The sequence below is a fragment of the Ovis canadensis genome, chromosome 8 (genome assembly GCF_042477335.2).
Source record: "Ovis canadensis isolate MfBH-ARS-UI-01 breed Bighorn chromosome 8, ARS-UI_OviCan_v2, whole genome shotgun sequence".
NCBI classification, from domain to species: Eukaryota; Metazoa; Chordata; class Mammalia; order Artiodactyla; family Bovidae; genus Ovis; species Ovis canadensis.
Genome location: NC_091252.1, coordinates 101017254 through 101039485, shown reverse-complemented (window position 1 = coordinate 101039485; position 22232 = coordinate 101017254). Strand labels below are relative to the sequence as shown.

At 54.8% G+C, this 22232-nt stretch overlaps 1 protein-coding gene across 1 annotated transcript; it reads left to right on the top strand.

The window, feature by feature from the left end:
* The first annotated feature begins 1612 nt into the window (after window positions 1-1612).
* On the top strand, window positions 1613-20737 carry RNASET2 (ribonuclease T2). The gene is made up of 11 exons (XM_069599321.1): window positions 1613-1849; window positions 2042-2207; window positions 4994-5054; window positions 6934-6989; window positions 8500-8557; window positions 10010-10080; window positions 14303-14416; window positions 15873-15921; window positions 17237-17311; window positions 18029-18218; window positions 18941-20737. Exons 2-10 carry the CDS (start codon window positions 2131-2133, stop codon window positions 18209-18211), a joined length of 744 nt encoding a protein of 247 aa, XP_069455422.1. The 5' UTR covers window positions 1613-1849; window positions 2042-2130; the 3' UTR covers window positions 18212-18218; window positions 18941-20737.
* The last annotated feature ends 1495 nt before the right edge of the window (window positions 20738-22232 follow it).

Here is a 22232-nt window from a genome sequence, read left to right as displayed (position 1 = left end):
AGGAGAACAGGTTTTTGGCTTGGGCTGAAAAACCCCAAACTCTCCAATGGTTTCTGGAGAAGAATTTTTACAGGCAAATGTAGAGACTTCAGAGTGTGTGAGTTCTTTTCTTTGGTTGTTGGTGAGGTAACAGGGCGGTTCACCAAGGATTGTGTGCTCAGCCTGAAGTTACCATCCTCCACCTGGGTGGGGGCCTTAATTCCTGCAGAAGATATATCAATATATATACAGTACTCTTGCCTGGAAAATCTCATGGACGGAGGAGCCTGGAAGGCTGCAGTCCATGGGGTCGCTGAGGGTCAAACATGACCGAGCGACTTCACTTTTCACTTTCATGCATTGGAGAAGGAAATGGCAACCCACTCCAGTGTTCTTGCCTGGAGAATCCCAGGGACAGGGGAGCCTGGTGGGCTGCCGTCTGTGGGGTCACACAGAGTCGGACACGACTGACGTGACTTAGCCTTAGCTTTAGCCCTTGAGGCAGGGCTAGGACTGCTTTATCACTGCCCTTCTGTTTCTTGACTGCTTTCTCTTTGTTCTGCACTCCCTCAGGTCCCTGGTGACTGCCTGAATCTGCCCTTTGGAGCTCAGGGAAGGTCTAGGAGGCTGGAGCTTTAGCTACAAGCAAGAAATGGGGGACATGGAAACGTTACCGTGGCTGGGAGGGCCTCCCACTGCCCCGCGTGGTTTGACCACTTCTTGGCAGCAGAGTGGAGAGAGAAGGTGGACAGAGCCACAGAGGACCGGGGACCAAGCACTCTCTGCGGTTAGGAGGTCCCTGGCCATCTTTGAGGATGTAGCTCCTGAGGAAGGAAGGTGGGCTAAAGGCCTGAGCTGCAGGTGGCAGCGGCAGGAAGGTCGTCATTTGGGAGTCCCTTGCCTCCTCCACCAGCTTCCTGCCTGCCTCTCTCCCTCTGCCTTGTGGGTCTTCATCTCCCAGGTTCTTAGGACTAAGGACACTGGCTGGCTGGCTGGTGGTAGGTGCAGAGCCACAGCCTTGATTTTCTATTTGTCTGATCTCAAGGAAGGCTGATGGTCCCGGTGGCAGGCTTAGCTCCAAAGGCCCTGCTGTTCCGTGTCCCAGGAGAGCTGCAAGCGGTGGAGATCATGGGAATGGGGCAGAGAGAAATGGAATCGAATGGGGTTACCTAGGGGTGCCCTGTGCGGTCTTGGGGCTGGACAGACAGGACTGTCTGGGGTCAGGGGCTGCCCCTAAGGGGCCGTGTGGTGGGGAGGACACGCGACATGAATCTCTCCGCCTGCCTGGGTCTCCAGGGTCCCAGCTCCTTGAATACAACCCGGCTTCGAGGGAGCAGCCTTCTCCCAGCCCTTTCCTGCGGCCCCACGGCGCTGTCTCCGCACGCCTGTCACACACCTTAACGGACTGACTACTGGGCCCCGAAAGCCCCGTCTCCCGGGCTTTCAAGTCGACCTCCCAGGTCTGGGCCGAAGGCAGGCAGGAACTAGCCCGAAAGTGAAGCGCGGTCAAAGAGCCTTAGGGGAAGACGGACAGGCCGGGGGCGGGGCGTGCCCTCTGGGCGAGGCGTGTCCTCCAGAAGGGGCGTGGCGTCGGGCTTCTCCAGGGCTTCTAGGCAGCCCGGCGCCCGCCTGTCGCCCAGGGGCGTGGCCCGGGCCAGGGGCGTGGCGTTGGGGGCCCGGGCCGTGGCTGAGCCTGGGGGCGTGTCTCGGGCCGGGGGCGTGGCCGGAACGGGGGCGTGTCCCGGGCTGGGGCGTGGCGTTGGGGCATCTGGGCGGAAATGCGCTGGAAGAGGCTCGGACAGCGGGCCTCGCGGGGTAGCGAGGGTCGCGGTGCTAGCGGACCGGCGGCCGTGTGCGCCTGGCGGACCTGGTGAGGCGGCAGGGCCCCGAGGTTCCGGGTGGCCGGTGGGCGGGGTGCGAGTCCACTGTGTTGCGGGGATCCGGGCTCCCGGGCCTCCGGGCCTCTGCAGCGGGGCTCGGCGGTGGGCTGGGGTTAGCCGCCCTGCTCGCCGGCCGCCGGCCCGGCGCACCGTCAGCTTAGCGACGTCTGTTCCTTTTTCAGGGAAGCGCAGGGCCTGGCGCCGGACGCGGCCTCGCGCCCTCGGGAGACGGAGCCTTGGCGACCCCGCGGGGTCCTCCTGTGTGCGGCGGATGACTTCCCCGGCCTTCCTGGGCGCCTTGTGCCTGGCGCTGAGCTGTTTGGGCGGCGCGCACGGGTTCTGGAGGAGGTGAGCCGCCGAAGGGGCGCGGGGCGCGGGTCTGCAGGGGAACGGGGGATAGGCGGGGTAGGGAGACGCGGGTGCCCGAGCTTCGGGGTGGCTCCGGGGCGGCGCGCGCGGGCTCTGGAGGAGGTGAGCTGCTGGCGGGGCGCGGGTCTGCGGGGAAACGGGGGTGGACCCGGGCGCCCGAACTTGCGAGCGGCTCTAGGGACGGCGCACGCGCGTATTCCGACCAGGGTCGGTGCGATCCTGGTGGAGTGGTCGTGGTTCCTCTTTCCTAGTTTCTTTCTCTCGCCCTCCCTCCCCTCCCCCTCGTTCCCTCTTTCCATTCTTTCCTATGCAACCGACGAATTAGGAGTAAACAGGGGCTCTGGGAGAGGATTCGCATTATGCTTCTGTAGAGGAGACAGAGATCTGAGTACCAGATTTGAATTTTCTTCTCTTTTATTTGGATAATGATCTTGTTAATAGAAGGAGTTCATACTTCACTTGCAGGCGTGGGAAAAGTTCAGTTTTCGTTTTTAATGAACCATCGTTGTTTTATCATTTACCTTAAAAGGTAACATTAAATTTCAGTTTTCCAAGAAAGTGTTATTTTCTGAAAACGGGCTGCATTAAATAACTAAGCCTTGCCCTCAAGTTAAGAGCGGTTCACCAGAGAGGTAGTGTGGAGTGCGGACTGAGTGTGAACTGCTGGCTCACATCCAGATGTGTGATCCAGAGCCCTCCACCAAGGCTGTTCAGCCCGAAGTCCCCAGAGTGATGGCACCTGCCTCCTAGCGCCAGTGCCAGGAGGCATCAGTGAAAGTACTGAACGTGCTCGGAGCCACGCCTGGCCTACAGTGATCAATGCAGCAGGCCCCCTCCATAGGGGGACTGCAAGTTGTGGACTTCCAGAGATGCAACATGTGTTCACATATCCAGTTATGTAACTTAGTCCACGTGTCTGGCATACTTGTCATGCACAACTGAAATAACTGGCGAGCAAGGCAGGGGTTCGAGACCACGAGGGTGACTCAGAGCCTGAGGGCCTCACGGGTCAGCGGGGTTTTCCCAGGCCCCCTGCCTCTGGTTGGGAGGCTTTTCTCTCTACAGCGCAGTCAGCGTCTCCACTGATTGGAGAGGATCTCTCTCTTACACTAACAGCACTCTTTAGCCGGGGTGATATGTGGTAATTGTATTACAGACATTGTTGAGTCTTGAGTTTTATTGTAAACTGGTCTAGTTTTCCTGATCTCTGCCTACTCTTCCAGCCTCGGTTTCCACCTTTGTGAAATAAGGTTTTCATACCGAGGGAAAAAAAGCACTTCTACAGTCCATGGGGTCGCTAAGAGTTGGACACAATTGGGCGACTTCACTTTCACTGTTCACTTTCACGCATTGGAGAAGGAAATGGCAACCCACTCCAGTGTTCTTGCCTGGAGAATCCCAGGGACGGAGGAGCCTGGTGGGCTGCCGTCTTTGGGGTCGCACAGAGTCGGACACGACTGAGGCGACGCAGCAGCAGCAGCAGCAGCAGCAGCAGCAGCACTTCTCCCAGCACTGATGCTCTTTTTTCTCTTGTACTGAGCATTTGCTCATTAGTTCAGTCTGAGAAAAGTTTTCAAATATTGTGAATTCTCTGCTTATTAAACAGTACTCAGTAATTTACAGAACTGTTATGTAAGAACTTATTTCTGTTTGGCTTTTGCTTCTTCTAAAATTTCATCTATCCTAATAAAATAAAATTTCATCTATCCTGAATGACATGCCTGCTTGAGTTATATGCCCTGTTGCTACTGATATTTTCCATCTGGAAAGTGAGTATTTCTACAGGCCAACCTTTCTGCCCCCATCTCTGTGTGTGCCAAGCCTTGCCAGCCTAGTGGAAGGGCTTCTGCTGAGGGATGTATGAATGCTACTCCACAGCCCCTTATGGAACGTCTCAGGGTCAGATGGGTTTCATGGGGACATTGGAAGAAGTCCTTAGGCTCCCAAGTCATGCATCCTGCAGAGAACAAGATCCCAGTGGCTGGGGTGGTGCCAGGCCCTGTGCAGCCCTGGGTGCTGTTCTGTGGCCCGATGAGCTAGAGGAGCCACTGTGTTTCCAGGCTTGTGGGCGTCGCACGTGCTGCTAAAGGCTCATTGGTCTGTATCTGTCCCGCCTGAGCCTTCTGACCAGCCCTTCACTGCAGAGCCTTCCCGGCTGCCTGGTCCAGAATCCCAACCCCCTCCCCACCTGCCAGGCTTCCCAGGTGGCGCGGTGGTGAACAGTCTTCCTGCCAGTGCAGGAGGTGCAAGAGACGTGGGTTCGATCCCTGGGTCGGGAAGATCCCCTGGAGAAGGAAATGACAACCCACTCCAGTCATGTCCAGAGTCGGACATGACTAAGCATGAAGCACGCACCCCACCAGACAAGCCTATTACCCTTGTCCCCAGGCCATGCCCTCTGTGTTTTCTCAGTCACCGTAGTCATTGTCTCCCTCACTGGCTGGCGCTGCAAGAGAGTAAGGACTTGGCCCCCCAGTCCTCTCAGTGAGCCCCTCCCCGCCGACAGCAGCGCCTGGGGACCCGGCTGCGCACTCCTGCCCACAGCAGTGCCTGGGGACGCAGACCTCTCCCCGCAGCAGCAGCAGCAGCGCCTGGGGACCCGGCTGCCCACTCCTGCCCACAGCAGAGCCTGGGGACGCAGACCCCTCCCTGCAGCAGCAGCAGCCCCTGGCCTGCAGCTGGCATTCAGTGTTTATTGAATGATCAATGGATGAATTAATTTTTCTGTAACTCAAGTTATAGAGTAAGCTCTTGTCTTTTTACAGTGATGACCTTGAGTGGAGCAAACTAATCATGGTTCACCACTGGCCTGCGACCGTGTGCCAGGTGAGTTCTAGCGGGACTGGTGATGCCCACGGAGAGGAGGTCCCGTGCAGGCTCCTCCCCAGCGCCTCTCACTGACCCAGCCCCTGGCCCACCCGCCCCTCGAGGCCGAGCTCTCCCAAGCTGAGACCGTGCCTCCAAGAGGCCCTGCGTGAGGGGCCAGGGGCCCTGTGCTGAGAACCAGGTGGCGTCACAGATGCCAGAGCAGGTCTGTCCTCTGCTCAGGGGCCCTTGGCTCATGCCCCCTTGGAAAGCTGCACCTTGACCCCAGTTTCCCCCCACCAAAGGCTCATCCAAGACGCTGGGTGAAGAGCTGGGGTAGGGAAGCCCCCATGGGCGCTTGGCTTTGCCCTCCACTGCCTCCTGCCGCGGGAAAGCCTGCCTGCTTTGGACTGTGTTTCCTTGGGGATGGGAGCAGGGGGCGGTTGGTCATCCTGCCCTCTGCCCCTAGTCTGAGCCTTCTGACGTCAGATATTGCCGTCACCTAAACCAGGCCTGCCCTCATTTCCAGACCAGCCATGCAGAGAAGCGCCTCCCACATCAGAAGGGGTTTAAGCAGGAGGGCTTGCGGGTGAGCCGGCTCCTCACCACACCCAGCGTGTACTGTCCCTCGCTTGTTCACTGTGGGCACTGGGCCCAAGTTCTGATGCCACCACCTGATAGTCGAGGTGTGTTTCTTAATGGTTATTTATTTCGGAAAAGATCCATTTTAGCGAAACAAGTTGGAGGTTCCTGTAAACTAACTCCATGAGTTAATTGTTTGACTCTCATCTTGCATTTTTGTTGGCTCCAGATTCTCAGTGCTTATTATTGCATTACTGCATTTGAACCTGGTGCCTGAACAGATCTGAATGCGCCTGGGTGCCATGTCAGCCTCTGGTTCCCAGTTTTTGATTGCATGACAAGAAAATTATTCATGGGTAACTATGGTGTTGGAGAAGGCTCTTGAGAGTCCCTTGGACTGCAAGGAGATCCAACCAGTCCATTCTAAAGGAGATCAGCCCTGGGATTTCTTTGGAAGGAATAATGCTAAAGCTGAAACTCCAGTACTTTGGCCACCTCATGTGAAGAGTTGACTCATTGGAAAAGACTCTGATGCTGGGAGGGATTGGGGGCAAGAGGAGAAGGGGACGACCGAGGATGAGATGGTTGGATGGTATCGCGGGCTCGATGGACGTGAGTCTGAGTGAACTCCAGGAGTTAATGATGGACAGGGAGGCCTGGTGTGCTGCGGTTCATGGGGCCGCAGAGTCGGACACGACTGAGCTGGTGATGGACAGGGAGGCCTGGCGTGCTGCGGTTCACGGGGTCGCAGAGTCGGACACGACTGAGCTGGTGATGGACGGGGAGGCCTGGCGTGCTGTGGTTCACGGGGCCGCAGAGTCGGACACGACTGAGCTGGTGATGGACGGGGAGGCCTGGCGTGCTGCAACTCATGGGGTCGCAGAGTTGGACACGACTGAGCTGGTGATGGACAGGGAGGCCTGGCGTGCTGCGGTTCATGGGGTCGCAAAGAGTCGGACGCGACTGAACTGGTGATGGACGGGGAGGCCTGGCGTGCTGTGGTTCACGGGGTCGCAGAGTCGGACACGACTGAGTGACTGAACTGCACTGAACTATGAGTGCCTGTATCAGATAGACTTAATTTTCAGGCACATTAAAAAAATAGCTGTTAAATTCTGTTTTCCAAATTTTTGGTTCACCTTTTTCAAATAAAACATCCAGCCCCCACCCCGTGTGGTACCCTCATGAACATTGTTTATCGTAAATTATCACCGAATTTATTTTGTGTTAGGATTTCATTGATGTTTGTCGAAAGAAAGGAAGGTTGCTGAGTGTATGTAATAAACAAGAAACCACTTGTCCCATCTTTTCTTCATAGGAAGTTGAGAGTCACTGCAAAGACCCTCCGAATTACTGGACCATACACGGACTATGGCAAGTACTTCCTGCATTTCAAACTTGAGCAGCCCCAGAAGCTGGCTAACCTGGGGTTCTGGCTTCACTCTGTGCAGACGTGTATGCTGGAGATTTCTTAGGAGTTTACTCAGCAGGCCAGAAGCTTGTTGAGAAACACCTTTAGTCTTCCTAACATGACCTGCCTTCTGCTGTCCTTGAGTTCTGTTTTGGTGGGACGATAACAGTCCAGCTTAAATATGCATTTAGGGGTTCTGGGTACATTTTCAATCACTGAATTTTAATTTCCTCATTTTTTCTTTTGGAACCAATAAGTAGATGCATAAAAATAAATGTATGTACGTTATACATCTGTGATTTGTATCCGCAGTATACACACTCCACAGACACCCAGATTTTTTCTTCTGGGTTTGCCTGCAGCCTGTTTAGCTTGGTTTTTTTTTGTGGTGTGCGCCTGTATTCAGGACATCAAACCGTGTGCGTTTGTTTGTCCAGAGGGAGTGACAGGCTCTCCCCCTCCCTTGAGAGGCAGGCAGTCCTGGCTCCTGCTGGCCCTGGTGTCCCTCGGGGACAGGGTCAGTGGACTGCTGGTTAAACAGGGGCCTGAGGACCGGGCCTCATCCCACCTCTGGTTTTCTGTGACTTCACTGGTGCCTTCGGCCGCCCTCCAGCTGGAGGGATGGCACCCAGCTCTGTGGGGAACTGGGCTGGTTTCAGGGGCTGGGCCAGGCTGGATAAAGCAGGTTTGGTCCCTCGTGATCTAAGCTGCACGTGGAGATGGAGCGTGGACCTGTCCAGAATTGGGCGCGTGAGGACAGGATCAGGCACAAGTCGGGGGATACGTGCTCTGTGCTAAAACATTCCCGCAGCCAGCCTTGAGTCGTCACCAGGCACGTCCTGAGCATGACACGTACCTTGTATCCATGACCCTCATCACCTTTAAAGAGGTGGAACCTCTTTCAGTTCTCATGCTTGACCAGCCAGACCAAGACCAATTTCTCTGTCAGTGCTCCATATGCTTGTTGAATGGAGATTTGCAAGTAACTCAAAAAGTGTTGGTTGCTCAGTTGTGTCCAACTCTTTGCAACCCTGTGGACTGTAGCCCGCCACACTCCTCTGTTCACGGTATTCTCCAGGCAAGAATACTGGAGTGGGTTCCCATGGCTTTCTCCAGGATATCTTCCCAGTGCAGGGATCGAACCTGGGTCTCCTGCACTGCAGACAGACTTTTATCACAGAATCATCAGGGAAGCGCCAGAACCTGGCCAGGTATCTCCACTGACCCAGCTCTGGGTCGCCTCCTACTGGGCTGTCTGTTTACTTCCTGTGTGGGAAAGCCTGTTGGCGCTGTGCCTGAAGTTTGGAACAACTTTCCGCTTTGAAGGGAACTCCAGTAGTGCCCGCTTGTGCCCAAGCGTGACTCACGCCCTTTCGTTCTCTCCAGACCACAACTCGAGTGTTTTCTCATGCCATTTGGAACCAGCCAGACCAAGACTAATTTCTCTTTATTTTTTCAACTCTTAATTTCAAGGCCCGATAAAAGTGAAGTGTGTAACCGATCCTGGCCCTTTAATCCAAAGGAGATCAAGGTACTAACTTTAATAGTGTTCCCACCGCAGAGTCCCCGAAAGGTTCGCTCCTCCTCCAGGTGTGCCCTCAAAGCTGTGTTTGAAGTGTGTTCACCAGCGTTTATGGGCATCTAAAGCAGCCCCATGGATTAAGGATGAGCTGTGTCTCAGTAAGTCCTCTGCCCTGGGCCTGATGGGCTGCAGCGATGTGTGAGGGGCGGCAGGGTTGAGCAGGCCGGCCCTGGCTCTAGCCTGTGGCCCATGGCTCCTAGTCTGAGCCCCCTGCCCACTGGGCATGAGCTCAGGCGTGTGTACCGCCCTGGCATGCAGGACTGCCTTAGCCCCCAGGGCATCCTTTCTGGCTGTGGGTGGGCTTCTCGATGGGGCCAGTGAGCAGGGAAGAGAGAATGGGCCTTTCCAGGACAAAGACTTGTATTGCAGAGTAACTCTGGGCGCTGCGGTTACAAGAGCTGGTAGTAGCCACACACACACACACACGCACGCACACACACATGAGCGCAGCTTTCCATGGGATGCTGACAACCCCTCGTGTGTGGCGGTCAACTGTCAGGGACTCGTGACTTCGTACCTGGACTTAGCGGGCAGGGTCTGCGAGTTCCTGAGACCTCTCTGAAAACGTGGAGCAGACTTGGGATTTGCCAGAATTGTGGGCCCTTCCCAGGACTGCACGGCCCCCAGAAGGACGAGGTAATCGCGTCCAAACCAGTCACAGGTTCTCATGCCAGGAGCGCATCGGGCACTGTGCCAGGGGCCAGGCAGAACCAGGTGTGGTCTCCAGCCCCCCCCTCCCCTGCCTGCAGCCAGGAGCCGGGACAGGTGTCCCCTCTGGGTGCCTGGAGGGGAGGGTAGTCAGAGCTGAGGATGGCAGGCCTGGACCCAGCTCTCCGGAGGAGGTAGTGGTGAGCTGGGATCCAGCTTAACCAGAGACAGGAGAGGCAGCAGCCTGTGCAGAGGCCCCAGGGTAGGACGGAGCTCTGAAGCAGCTGGGAGAAAGCCAGTGTGGCTGGGGGTGAGCCGTGGGCCCGGGCAGTGTTCCTGAGTCCTGTGTGCTGCTTAAGGCTTGTGTGTCTGAGTAAGATGCAGACGTAGTCTTTGGAAACATTCAAGCTGGAGAGAGAAGGAAGCCGGTGTCGTGGCTTGATACTTTTGTGGGTTTTTTAATGCTGAATAATACTCCCTTGTGTGGGTGGACATGATCTGTCTAGCTGTTCACCATCAGAGCTTATATTTTCACACACGCTTTCACGATTCCCCAGACTTCACTTTTACATGTGTCTTAAGAAGCAGGTTGTGCAAAATGCACTGAGTCATTTCACTCACCTGAGTGTTACTAACTCTCAGAGCTCAGTTTTGTTTGCTTTTTTTTAATGTGTCCGTTTATCAGGTCTGCCTTCTAGGTTTGAGTTGTCAAGCCTCACGTGGATTTATTATCATTGCTGTCTTTACGTGCAGGACCTTTTGCCAGACATGAGGAGGTACTGGCCCGATCTGCTGCATCCGTCCAACTACAGCCACCAGTTCTGGTGAGTCTGCGTCCCCAGGCCCGTCTCGGGCCCCACAGCCCAGGTGTGAGGTGGGACCGGGGAGCCGGGGTCCTGAGGCTGCGGAGCTGGAGCGGCCTCGCGTGTGCCGCACCCTCTTTGGAGCGGTCCTCCAGTGGATGAGGAGTGAGGGCGAGGGGAAGCGACTCTGGAAACTTGCTTTCTAATCCATTACGCTTTCATTTTGTGTGCGTGCTAAGTCACGTCGATTGTGTCCAACTCTTTGTGACTCTGTGGACTGTGGCCGCCAGGCTCCTCTGTCCGTGGGATTCTCCAGGCAAGAATACTGGAGTGGGTTGCCATGGCCTCCTGCAGGGGATCTTCTGGACCCAGAGGTTAAACCCGGGTCTCCTGCATTGGCAGGTGGATTCTTTACCACTGACGCCACCTGGGAAGCCCTCCCTCACTGCAGGATGGCAATTTATAATTCATCTCACAGTGAATCAGGTTTTGGCCAAAGTGATTCACTTAACTTGGAAGTATATTTGTGTAGACTCTTCTGTCAGTTCAGTTCAGTTCAGTTCAGTCGCTCAGTCGTGTCTGACTCTTTGCGACCCCATGGACTGCAGCACGCCAGGCCTCCCTGTCCATCAGCAACTCCCAGAGTTCACTCAAACTCACATCCATCGAGTCCGTGATGCCATCCAGCCATCTCATCCTCAGTCGTCCCCTTCTCCTCCTGCCCCCAGTCCCTCCCAGCATCAGGGTCTTTTCCAATGAGTCAACTCTTTGCATGAGGTGGCCAAAGTACTGGAGTTTCAGCTTCAGCATCAGTCCTTCCAATGAACACTCAGGACTGATCTCCTTTAGGATGGACTGGTTGGATCTCCTTGCAGTCCAGGGGACTCTCAAGAGTCTTTTGGAGGAGTTAAATTTTGGAGAAGAGCTTTTTGAAACAAAGCAGAGTGACAGTGACCTCTGTCCTCCTGGCTCGTGGGTGTTCGGATTGCGAGTTCACTCGAGGGTGTGTGGCTGGGAGGTGGTTCACTCACGGCTCTGGGTCCGGAGGCTGTAAAAGTTTGGGAGACGAACAGTCCCCGTCTCCAGTACTGGCTCTGAGCGACCTGAGGTCTGGAAAGTGGTTTCAGAACAGACTGTGGCCTACATGGGTTGAAATAGTGAAAAACAATAAAAAAAACTTTGAGCACTTCATGGTGTACTTAAAAATAAAAACTCTTCGGTGACTAAGTAAACAGAAGAGGTTTCAGTAGTTAGAATATTTCAGGTAGAATCAGTCAGGTTTTTGCCAAAGCTTAAAAACATACCACTAAACATAGACAAGGCATCTCCCCAGGTGGCACAGTGGTAAAGAACCTGCCTGCCAGTGCAGGAGCAAAAAGAGACACAGGCGTGATCCCTGGGTCGGGAAGGTCCCCTGGAGGAGAGCATGGCAACCCGCTCCGGTGTTCTTGTCTGGAGCACCCCGTGGACAGAGGAGCCTGGCGGGCCACAGTCCATGGGGTTGCAGAGTCGGACAGGACGGAGCAACTAACACGCACACACGCAACACAAAGATGGCCTTCGGTGGGGCGAGTCCTTCAGCGTCTGATGAGGTGGTGTGGGCAGAGCACACACTTGGGCTTGTGTTCTAATAAGGGCAAAACGATGCACCTTTCAGGTTGGGTGTTTAAAGGATGCACTTAGAAGCTTGTTCTAAATGACGAAGGTAGCGTTCGTGCCTTTGGATGTGGAGATGGTGCTCATGTGGCCGGGTGCTTACCGGCTCACTGATTATTGCCCGAGGGTGGCTATTGCCTAGGTCGCCTTGCTATCTTGGATCAAATGTCCACAGAGGTGTCCTGGCCTCTCCTGTCCTTAAGGAGGAGGCTTATGTCAGAAAACTTTTCTCTTTAATCTTAAATGGGAATCGTGTATGCAGAGGAGAGGGTCCTGGTGTCGGCTGGTGCTCAAGATAGTTCCCTAAGATTAAATCTGTTAACAGAACCAGCCATCCTGAAAAATACTGTGTACATGACCATCTGCAAAATAGGGGTGTTATTGGTTTCTGATTCTTGTAAGAAAAAGAAGGACTTCCCAGCAGGTTAAGTGGTAAAGAATCAGCCTGCTAATGCACGAGATGTGGGTTTGACCCCTGGGTTGGGAAGATCCCCTGGAGGAGGAAATGGCTACCCACTCCAGTATTCCTGCCCTGGAGAATCCCATGAACAGAGGAACCTGGTGGGCTCCCGTCCATGGGGTTGCAAAGAGTTGGGCACGGCCGAGCATCTAAACAACAAGAAAAAGAACGAGAGTTTGGTCATCTCTAACATCTGTTGAGTTAACTTGCTCTGGAAACAACAGTGGACGTTTCTTGACTATTACATGCTAGGAGCGGTTTGGGCATGTGTGACTGCTTCCGCCCCTGACTTCTCCAGCTCCTTCTGTGGAAGATTCTGGAATGACTGTCCCTGTTGTGCAGAAACTGAGGCCCCCATAATTCAGTTTCACGTTCAGCTAGTTGAAAAGAGTCTCCTTTTTCTACTTCATAGAATTTAGAAAGTTAAGAAATAATTCACTGTAGGTGCTATTGTAGATGAAGAAAGTTGATTATTCATGTTATTAATATCTCCTCATGGTTTTCTTGCGGCTCAGCTCATAAAGAATCCGCGTGCAATGCAGGAGACCCTGGTTTGATTCCTGGGTCAGGAAGATCTGCTGGAGAAGGGATACCCACTCCAGTATTCTGTCCTGGAGAATTACACGGCCTGTGTAGTCCATGGGGTCGTAAAGAGTCAGACCCGACTGAGCGACTTTCACTTTCATTTTTCCCTTTCATGGTTTTCCTGGGCCCGGGAGACTGGTAGCTCACAGCCATTGCCCTTGCTCAGGACTACTCCCTGGTGATGCTACCGAGGACTCAGTGATGTTTACGTTGTGCTTCTGTGAGACTGCAATGTGGGTGCCTTCTGAGCACTTGAGTGACTGTCTTTATTAAATCTTTGTGAATTAATCGTTGATAAAGCTGATGCCCGTGTGGCTTTCCATGCTAACCATGGTTAGCTTCTGAACTGGCAAGTTGTCAGTCATCCTAAAGGCAGGTGTAATCCGTGTTTGGCAGTTGACTGGTTGACAGCGTGGGGCATTGGAAGGGCGCCGAGCATAGTTTGAGGCAGGCCGGGCTTGCCTGGCTGGGCGGCCGTGGAGCTGGGCTGCTCGCTGGCCCCTGGGAGCCTCGGTGTCCCCACTTGTAAGCCGGCAGTCGCGTCCTCACTTTGCGGCATTGTGCGGCTCGAGTGAAGAGCGGGCGAGCGTTTTGCAAACCTTTGCGTGCAGCTGTGGTCAGTCGTGTCTGACTCTTTCGACCCCACGGCCTGTAACCTGCCTGTGCTCTGTCCGTGGAATTCTCCAGGCAGGAATACTAGAGTGGGTTGCCATTCCCTTCTCCAGAGGATCTTCCCGACCCATGGATTGAACCCATGTCTCCTGCACTGGGAGGTGGATTCTTTACCACCGAGCCACCCGGTTTAATTTTCAGTAAAACACGAGCATTTATTATCAGTAGTGGTGTTTTTCTTCAGTACAAATCACTGCTTGTTTGCGGGCATTTGGCTGGGCTGCCGCTTCTGTGCAGTCGCCTCTGTAGATGACGTCTACGCTGCAGTGAGCTCGGGGAACCGGCTCAGGCCGTGCTGGTGATGTGTGAGCCTGCCTTTTCTCGCCAGTGGCTGAGGCGTGGCCGTCCAGCCGCGCCCGTCACGCCCCCTGCTGTCCAGCTGGGGCTCCCCGGGAGGACACCCGGAGCCATGTCATCCTGTGAAGCCTGAACAGCGGCGATCGTGTCTTCTCAGTTGGGTTTGTTGTTAATCTCAGAAGCGAGTTGGAGCCGCCTGGCGGAGGAAGGCCTGGAGAAAACTGATGAGGGCTGGTGGTGCTCGACTGGGCCCGGCGGGGCCTGGGGCCTGTGCTGAGAGGAGGACGTCTGTCCTTCCCGCTTTGTGAAAATGACAGTCTGCCTCCTGCCCGGATGCCCTGCACGAGCAGCCGTGCGAGTGGCTTATTGGGAGGTGGTGTCGTTGCCTTTTAAAGTGAAAAGTGAAGTCGCTCAGTCGTGTCCGACTCTTTGCGATGCCGTGGACTGTAGCCCACCAGGCTCCTCCATCCATGGGATTTTCCAGGCAAGAGTACTGGAGTGGTTGCCATTTCCTTCTCCAAGATTACCTTTTAACCAGAGTTTTGCTTTTTTTTTTTAAACACACCCTTACAGGAGCCATGAGTGGAAGAAGCATGGGACCTGTGCCGCCCAGCTGGATGCCCTCAATTCCCAGAGGAAGTACTTTGGCAAGAGCCTGGATCTGTACAAGGCGCTGGCCCTGACCAGGTGGGACACCCAGGCCTGTAGGCTCCCCTCCCACGCCCCACTCTCCCAAGTCGCTGCACACCCACACCTTAGTCCTGGGGATGAACGGGGCTGTGAGTTGCCCAGCGCAGCATCCCTGCCTCAGGTACCATGGTCCCGGGAACCAGGCAGCGGAGTCGTGCTGAGAAACATACACCTCCTCCCAAGAGCCTTTCCAGACCCCTGGGGGCCTGACTGCATGGAGTGGACTCAGAGACTCAAGGGACTCATCACACAGGTCCTGGGAGAAGTCGCCCATGCGGGAGACCCCCAGGCACCTCCCTCTTATCAGACTCCGGGGAGGAAGGCGCCCCCCGTTCACCAGCACAGACCTCACGGTCCTGGCTCATAAGCAGCGTGAGTCCGGCCGACTCTGCAGTCCAGGTTTTATTGAATCCAGCAGGAAAAGGAGAGTATGTGCTTACGCTGAAAGTTTCAAGGTCAAATATTTGAATAATACGTCCCTTCAGCTAACAACTACTTACTAAGGACCTCCTGGCTACCCTTCCTGAATCTGCGTGGCTTTCCATACACATGCGCAAGTGCAGAGTTGCTGAATTCTGGGACCCCTGGAGCGTCAGCCAGGCCCACGGGGGTGGACGGGCTGAGTCTTGGCCTCCCTGGAGTATGTTCCCTGGGACCTGCCGAGGAAGGGCGCTCCTGCCCACTGAGTGGCTGATGGGAACTATGTAGAACCGCTGTAGAGAAGTCATAGAGTCTCCCAGCTTCTCCAAGGAAAATAAAAAATCTCAGTGCTCACAAAATTAAAGCTAAGGCGTCAAAACACATCCTTTCTGTTTTGCTCTGTGTTATAAACCACTGGGCTTCCCAGGCGGCACAGTGGGAGGGACCCGCCTGCTGTTCAGGAGACATGAGACGCAGATTCAGTCCCTGGGTAGGGAAGATCTCCTGGAGGAAGGCATCGCAAGCCACTCCAGTGTTCTTGCCTGGAGAATCTCATGGACAGAGGAGCCTGGAGGGCTACAGTCCATGGGGTCACAAAGAGCAGGTTAAAACCACGTGCTTTAGAAAGTGATTCAAGGCATTGAAAGTATTTTAAAGATTGATCTAATCTGGGGTTGTTAGGATAAGCCTAGAATCCAGAATCAGCTGCTAGCTGTCCTTTAGGACAGGCATGGCGGGTAGGTGGTTATGTGGTGCCCACTCCAGTTGGTGGCAGCCACCCGGACTGGTGCTGAGAGGTTCTGGTGCTGGAAAGGGGCCCAGATGAGGCCCTCGTGTGCCCAGGGTGAGGGGAGGTCGGGCGACCTGAGTGCCACCCGTGTTGCCTGTACTTACGGCCTCAGGTAGTAAAACTGCACACTTCCCTTTAAGAGGGTCTTCATTTGTATTATGAAACATGATAGTAACAAGAAAGGAAATCGGACCCTCATTATACAGCTTTCTTTTTTTTTTTTTTTTTTGCTTTAAAATTTAGCATGCTCCAAAAATTGGGGATAGAACCATCTACCGATCACTACTACCAGGTGAGTCTTGCTTCTGGCTTCTTATCAAATGTGTATCCGCTGACTGGGGACGCCCAGCCACAACCAGGTGTCACCTCAGCCGTGAGCTCTACTCTGGCTTCAAAGAACCCAAACCAGGCACTCCCACTTGACTATTACGTTTCTAAATAGATTTCATTTAAATCTTATTTTCCTGTATATTTTGTGTAAACTCAAGGCTAGTGAAACATGATTTTGGAGCAGGTTTTGGAGTGGTCTCCTAGTGAGGAGTGTGTTCCAGCCTCTTAAGAGGCTGGTATTAATAGAATGTGTAGTTGGATAGCATGGTTCTATGAACCTGAAGAAGAAAATGAAGATTTGTTTTTATGATGTAATTGTGCTTTGTTTCATGATGAAAGTGTAGAAATTGGAACCCGGCAGAGCCTGTTGGCAGGTGGCCTGTACCAGGCTTACCCTGGTGTGAGCGCAGTTGTGGGCGGACGGCCTGGCCCCCAGGCAGCGGTCACTACCCGCCCGGGCCTGAAGCCTCTGCTCTCGGGCCCTTACAGTGTGAGTCAGCGACCCCACTCTGGAGACAGTTTTCGTATTTGTTCCATATATGAATGTGGAAACACCCAAAAGTCGCTGTCTTCAGCAATTCTGAGTTCCGGTGCCTCGGCGGGTCCCGAGCCCTCAGTCTGATGACCTGGTGTGACTAAGTCAGCACAAGCGTCTCCATCCTTGGAGAGTAGGGACGGGCAGAGCAGTGCCCTTCCAGAGGGACTGCAGGCTGCCCTCTGTCCATCCGCCCAGGAGGCAGGGCATTTGCGGGCCCCTTCAGTGTCGCCTTGACTCACATTTAAGTGGATAAGCGGAATTTTCTTGCCCAGAACGTGACGTTCAGAGAACAGACTTCAATTCCAAGCCAGAGCAACAGCCACGGCGCGTGTTTTCTGAGCTGCTTCTCTGTGCTGCAGGCACGAGGCGGGGCGTCAGCACAGGCAGGGCCTGCCCTCCCGTCTCCTGGCAGGAGAGCTTCTGCTTTTGCACCCGGCATGCTGGCCCTGGATCAGGGCCGAGAAGGGAAGGGAGACCCACGTAGCGCCGCTTGTGTGGACTCCGGTCTGGAGGGGGACCTACGGGGCTGCTCCGTCTCCTTCAGGGCCCGGGGCTGGGGCAGTTCATCCCCCGCGTCTCCGAGCTGTGTCCGTGAGCCAGGGGCGCTCTGGGGAGAGAGCACGCCGCTGTCAGAAGTTTGCACCCACACGAGTGTAAACCAGTGTCACTTCTGACCACAACAGAACGGTTTGTTTGCTCTGCTGACATTTCATTTCTAATGCAGTTTATCTGATTTCAGGTGTCGGACATCAGAGATGCGCTTGTCAGCGTGTACAAAGTCGTGCCCAAAGTCCAGTGTTTTCTGCTAGAAAAGGTCAGATGTGCTATGCCTTGTCATCCCCTCTGTCTCTACCAAGAAGACCCGTGCAGTCTTCTGAGAGCGCGTGCTCACCGTGGAGTTCCCAGGGGCAGAGCTGTGTTGGGGGTGGGGGTGTGTGTGTGCAGGTGTACAAATGGTGTATGTCCACGTGTGTGTGTGTGTGTGTGTGTGTGTGTGCGCTTTGAAATAACAGGCTGTTGTTCGACACCGTGCTGGGCAGGCTGCCGTTCTGGCAGCTGCTGCCTCACAGCGGGGCTCCTGTTCCGGAAGGCGGCGAGGCAGGGACGGGGCCCTGTGGGCATGTCACGCAGCGTTCACGCTGTTAGTCCTGTCAGCTGTCGTTTCCTGTCCAACTTCCAGATGAGTTGTGCTTTCCTCTGTCAGCTGCTGAAGTCTTAAATTCATTTAGCGATAGGGTGCCGTTTACCTGTTCATCGATTGTGACGCAGGCGTGGTGTGTGGGGGCATGTCTGCTCGCACCTTTGTCCAAGCTGAAAGTGGGGTCTCCTCCCCGGCCATGTCCAGGCTGGCTCAGGGCGGGGCTGGAGGTGGCCGCAGCCGCCCCTCTGGGCCCTGGCCCCAGTTCAGCTCTGAAGCGGGGGTCCCGCTCCTGGAGCCCGGATCCCAGGTCCGGAGCCCTGTCTTCTGTCTTCTTTGAACCACTGTGATGCTCCAGCCTGCCTTCTGAGGCATGTTCGCTCTTCCCTTCAGGGTCAGGAGGTGCAGCTCCTCGGGCAGATAGAGCTGTGCTTCTCCAAGGACCTGCAGCTGTGGAACTGCTCGCATGCTGCGGAGCCGGCGGCCCGCAGGCAGGAAGCTTGGCCGAACTTGGGCCTGCATGTCTGTGAGGACGGCCCCGTCCTATACCCTCCACTCAATGAGACCAAACTCTGATGCCGCGGTTTGTACATCTCCACTTTGAAAAGCAAGAGAAATTGACAGACTACTGCTTTTTAAAAAGCAACTCACAGCCGCCTTCCCCTGCGCCTATTCTGTTTGTCCTGCTTTGCACCTCACGTCTGGGAGCCGAGTCCTGCGGTCCCTGTAAGGGTGGGGTGTGCAGGGGGTGCACCGAGAGGGAGGGGGTATCCCCGCCCCTTGGCTGCCTTGTGGTTGGAGTGAAGCTCTGGTTTCCTTTTTCTCTTCTTTGGCAATCTCTGCGACCTCCTTGGAAAATAAGGCAGGCCCACTTGGAGCCTGGGCTGATGGTACAGACTCAGGAGAACTCACCCTTGTGTCTCTCAGCTCTGAGGACACGTTGGGGGCTGTCAGGACCAGCCCTCCAGCAGGAGCCCAGGCTGCAAATGGATGGTGGGGGGGGGGGGTGCAGGGAGGGGGGGCGCGGTGCTGGAGGGAGTCTCTGCCTTGGGCCTCAGGGCTGTTGGCTCCTGTTCTGCGGTCACCTGCCAGTATCTCCCTTGGGGGGCTGGTGAGGATGACCCATGTCCCCTGAGGGCCCTGGTGCTGGCAGGCGAGATGCTCTGTGTGTGCATAGGGGGTGGGCGTGGGGGAATCTGGGTGTGTGCCAAGTGCCAGCCCACACCCCCACGGCATAGGTGCTGCTCCCTGCAGACTAGAAGTCCCGCAGGGCAGGCAGTCCAGCAGCTCCCCCTTCTTCCCCAGGAAGGCGGCATCAGTCCTCAGGTGCTGGGACAGAGGCCCCTGGGGGCAGGTCTTTGTCCCCCGAGGTGCTGCCTGGAGGCGGGGCCCCTCTCAGCGATGAAGCGCGTCCAGGCTCAGGCGGCTCTGAAGACAGACGTGCTCAGCGACGGATGAAGCTTCGTCCAGAGGGAGCCGAGCGGTGCGTCGGGAATCCGAGTCAGATTTTGGCCCGTCTCTTTCCCTAAGGGAGGGAGGGTCACTCTGCTCTCCACGTCCAGGCTGGGGCCACACACGGCCTCTGCCGGGCTCCCTGCGCCCCAGGCTCACACGCGCCACGGTCCGCCCACCTGTCTCCTGAGTTTCCCTGTTGCCCTGCCGCTGAGGGCATCTGCTTCTCCCTCTGCTCATTTGCATCTGGCTCTTAAGCGAAGGGGAAGGAGGAAGCGTGGCAGAGGCTTCATCTGCGCCCAGGCCGGCTGGACGCCTCCTCAGCCAGCCGGGGCCTCACTGGGGCGAGCCTCTGTCCCCTGGAAAGACGAGCCTCTGTCCCCTGGAGAGTTCAAAAGGCGGCTGTTGTTTCTTCTGACTCATTTTGCAAATACATGGCTCAAGGCAAGGGTTTCTACTTCATTATTTCCAGATGAGCTGGTAAATTTAAATAAAGCTTCACATTTGAATTGAATTTATTTTATAGCTTTGGGGAATCAAGAAAAGCAGTGGTCTGCTGATATTCCTCAGACACCAGTCTTTCTAAAATCTGCCTGCGTGCTTTTTAAATAGGCTATAATTTTTCTAATAAAATAACGTTTATTACTATACAGTCTAAGCATTTCTTGAGGGTAGGCTGAAACTTGAGCAGGATGGTGTAACAGTGAAGGGCAGCTCAAGAGTGAAATGGAGCAAGATGTCTGTGGTCCTAGGATTTCGGATGTGGCCCGAATGGGATAAAATCAGGAGCAGGCTTAGCAATTCCTAACAGGATCATCGTCCAGTCAATGCTCGTGGCTTTTTATTAACATTTCTGTGTGGCCTCGAGCACAGGATCAGCAGTGATGACATGGCTGATAGACTGAGTCCAGGCCGGTAAGTGTCAGGCGACGGGCTGCGGGTGGCCGGAGAGGAATGGAAGTCTCTGTCCAGAGGGAGGGAGCCAGGGTCTTCTGCGAAGGCGTCACTGAGTGTGATTTTGAACGAGGACCTGAAGGAAATGGGGTTGCAATCCGTGGAGGAAGAACCTTCCCGGTGGTGGGAGCAGCTGGAGCAGAAGCCCGGGGCAGCAGCAGGCCTGTGTGAGAACAGCCGGGAGGCAGGTGTGAGAGGCCCACAGGCGCTGAGCAGCGGCTGTGTGCCGGCCCTCGTGGTTCCCCTCCACCTGTAAAGGCACCTGTGCTGCTGGAGTCCCCGGAGCATCCGCAGGGGCGTTACCTCCAAACCAGTGTCCTCTAGCCATCACGAGAATGAACGGTCAGACTGCTGAGGGAAGAGACACGTGTGTGTCCTGGACCTCTGTGGAGCTTGTCAGCTTGCATCCTGGCCAGACAAGGACACACACGTGGTCTAATTGTCTGTTTTATCCTTCTGGGTGTTTTGTGAACTCTCAATCAGGAATAAAAATTTGATCCAGGTCCTAAGGCAATTGAAATTGTACTGTAAATGTTTTTGCGCAATTTAACTCTGTTGGCTAAATTCATCACTGCAGAGGGCTGAAAAACCCTTCAGTGAGCATAAGAAACTTTCCCTGGAAAGCTCTGGCTCAGGAAATGAAATTAGCAGGACACAGTCCCAGGTTTTAAATAAACTTTGGTGCTTCTGTAGAAAGATGAATCTATTGTGTTATCTATGGGGTGAGCTGTTTCCTGTAGAAGGGAGGTGGCAGTAACTAGGGTTTCCTTGTCCTGACAAAACCTTAAACAGACAGTGAGAAATGCTGCAATTTTACATAAATTTTGTGACGGAAATTCTGTTGTTCTGAGTGACTATAATGAGTGTAGTCAAAGCTCTGGTTTTTCCAGTAGTCATGTACGGATGTGAGAGTTGGATCAGGAAGAAGACTGAGCGCCCAAGAACCGATGTTTCAATCTGTGGTGCTGGGCAAGACTCTTGAGAGTCCCTCGGAGTGCAGGGAGATCAAACTAGTCAGTCCTGAAGGAAATCAACCCTGAATACTCATTGGAAGGACTGATGCTAAAGCTCCAATACTTCGGCCACCTGATGCGAAGAGCCGACCCAATGGAAAAGACCCTGATGCTGGGAAAGATCGAAGGCAGGAGGAGAAGGGGACGATGGGACGAGATGGATGGCATCACTGAGTGGATGGACATGAGTCTGAGCAAACTCCGGGAGATAGTGACGGACAGGGAAGGCTGCGGGACAAGGCTTAGCAACTGAGCAACAGCATAATGAGTCTTGCATTTACTGCCGACAGAAAGGATTAGCATCCCAGGCTCGACGAGGGGAGGCTGTTAGAGGGTTGGTGTGTGTAGGTTTAGAAGCTGTGGAACTGCAGTGACTGCGCAGGTTTGCCTGGAACATTTCACACCTGTGCAGCTGTCAGGCATTCGTAATCCCTTTTTTATGGAGGAAATTATACAATAACTTTTCCTATTCATTTTTGATGCTGAGTCCACAGAGTAACAGACTCATTTTTACCAGCAAAGATGTCGACCAGCACAGTTGGGGGGGTGGGGGGAGGGCCCAGTCACCACTTGTTCTGCCCTCCTGGCTACTGGGGCACGTCTGGCCCTCCACACCCAGCTCCCACCTCGCTGCCCCCCCCCCCCCCCCCACCAACGAGATGTGAGCTCCTCCTGCAGCCACGGTGATATGGTTACTGGGGCACATCAGCCCCTCCCCCACCTCCTCCCAGGAGATGGGAGGGCCTCCTGCAGCCACGGTAACCTGACAGCTTAGACAAGGTAGGTATTTAGTAAGTCCAAGAATCCCGGAAAGACAGCAGTGGATCAAAGATGACCACGTTCATCAGTGGCCACCTAGCAGCTGAGAGCAGAAATTCAGCCCATGTCCACCACGCTCCCCATACTCAGGCGTACCGTGCCCCCTCAGTCAGAGGCTTGAACGCCACCTGGATCGTTTTCTCAGACTGAAAATGGCCACATCAAGAAATAATTGGAGTGTCCCATCCAGGATGGGTTTCCCAGGTGGCTCAGTGGGAAAGAACCTGCCTGTCAACGCAGAAGATGAAAGAAACGAGGGTCCAGTCCCTGGGTCGGGAAGGTCCCCTGGAGTAGGAAATGGTGACCCACTCCAGTATTCCTGCCTGGGAAACCTCATGGACAGAGGAGCCTGGCGGGCT

Coding starts and splice junctions, on each gene's coding strand:
- RNASET2 (XM_069599321.1), top strand. CDS start 2,131: ATGACTTCCCCGGCCTTCCTGGGCGCCTTGTGCCTGGCGCTGAGCTGT. Junction 5,055..6,933: donor GGCCTGCGACCGTGTGCCAG/GTGAGTTCTAGC, acceptor TTTTCTTCATAG/GAAGTTGAGAGTCACTGCAA. Junction 17,312..18,028: donor AGTGTTTTCTGCTAGAAAAG/GTCAGATGTGCT, acceptor TCTTCCCTTCAG/GGTCAGGAGGTGCAGCTCCT.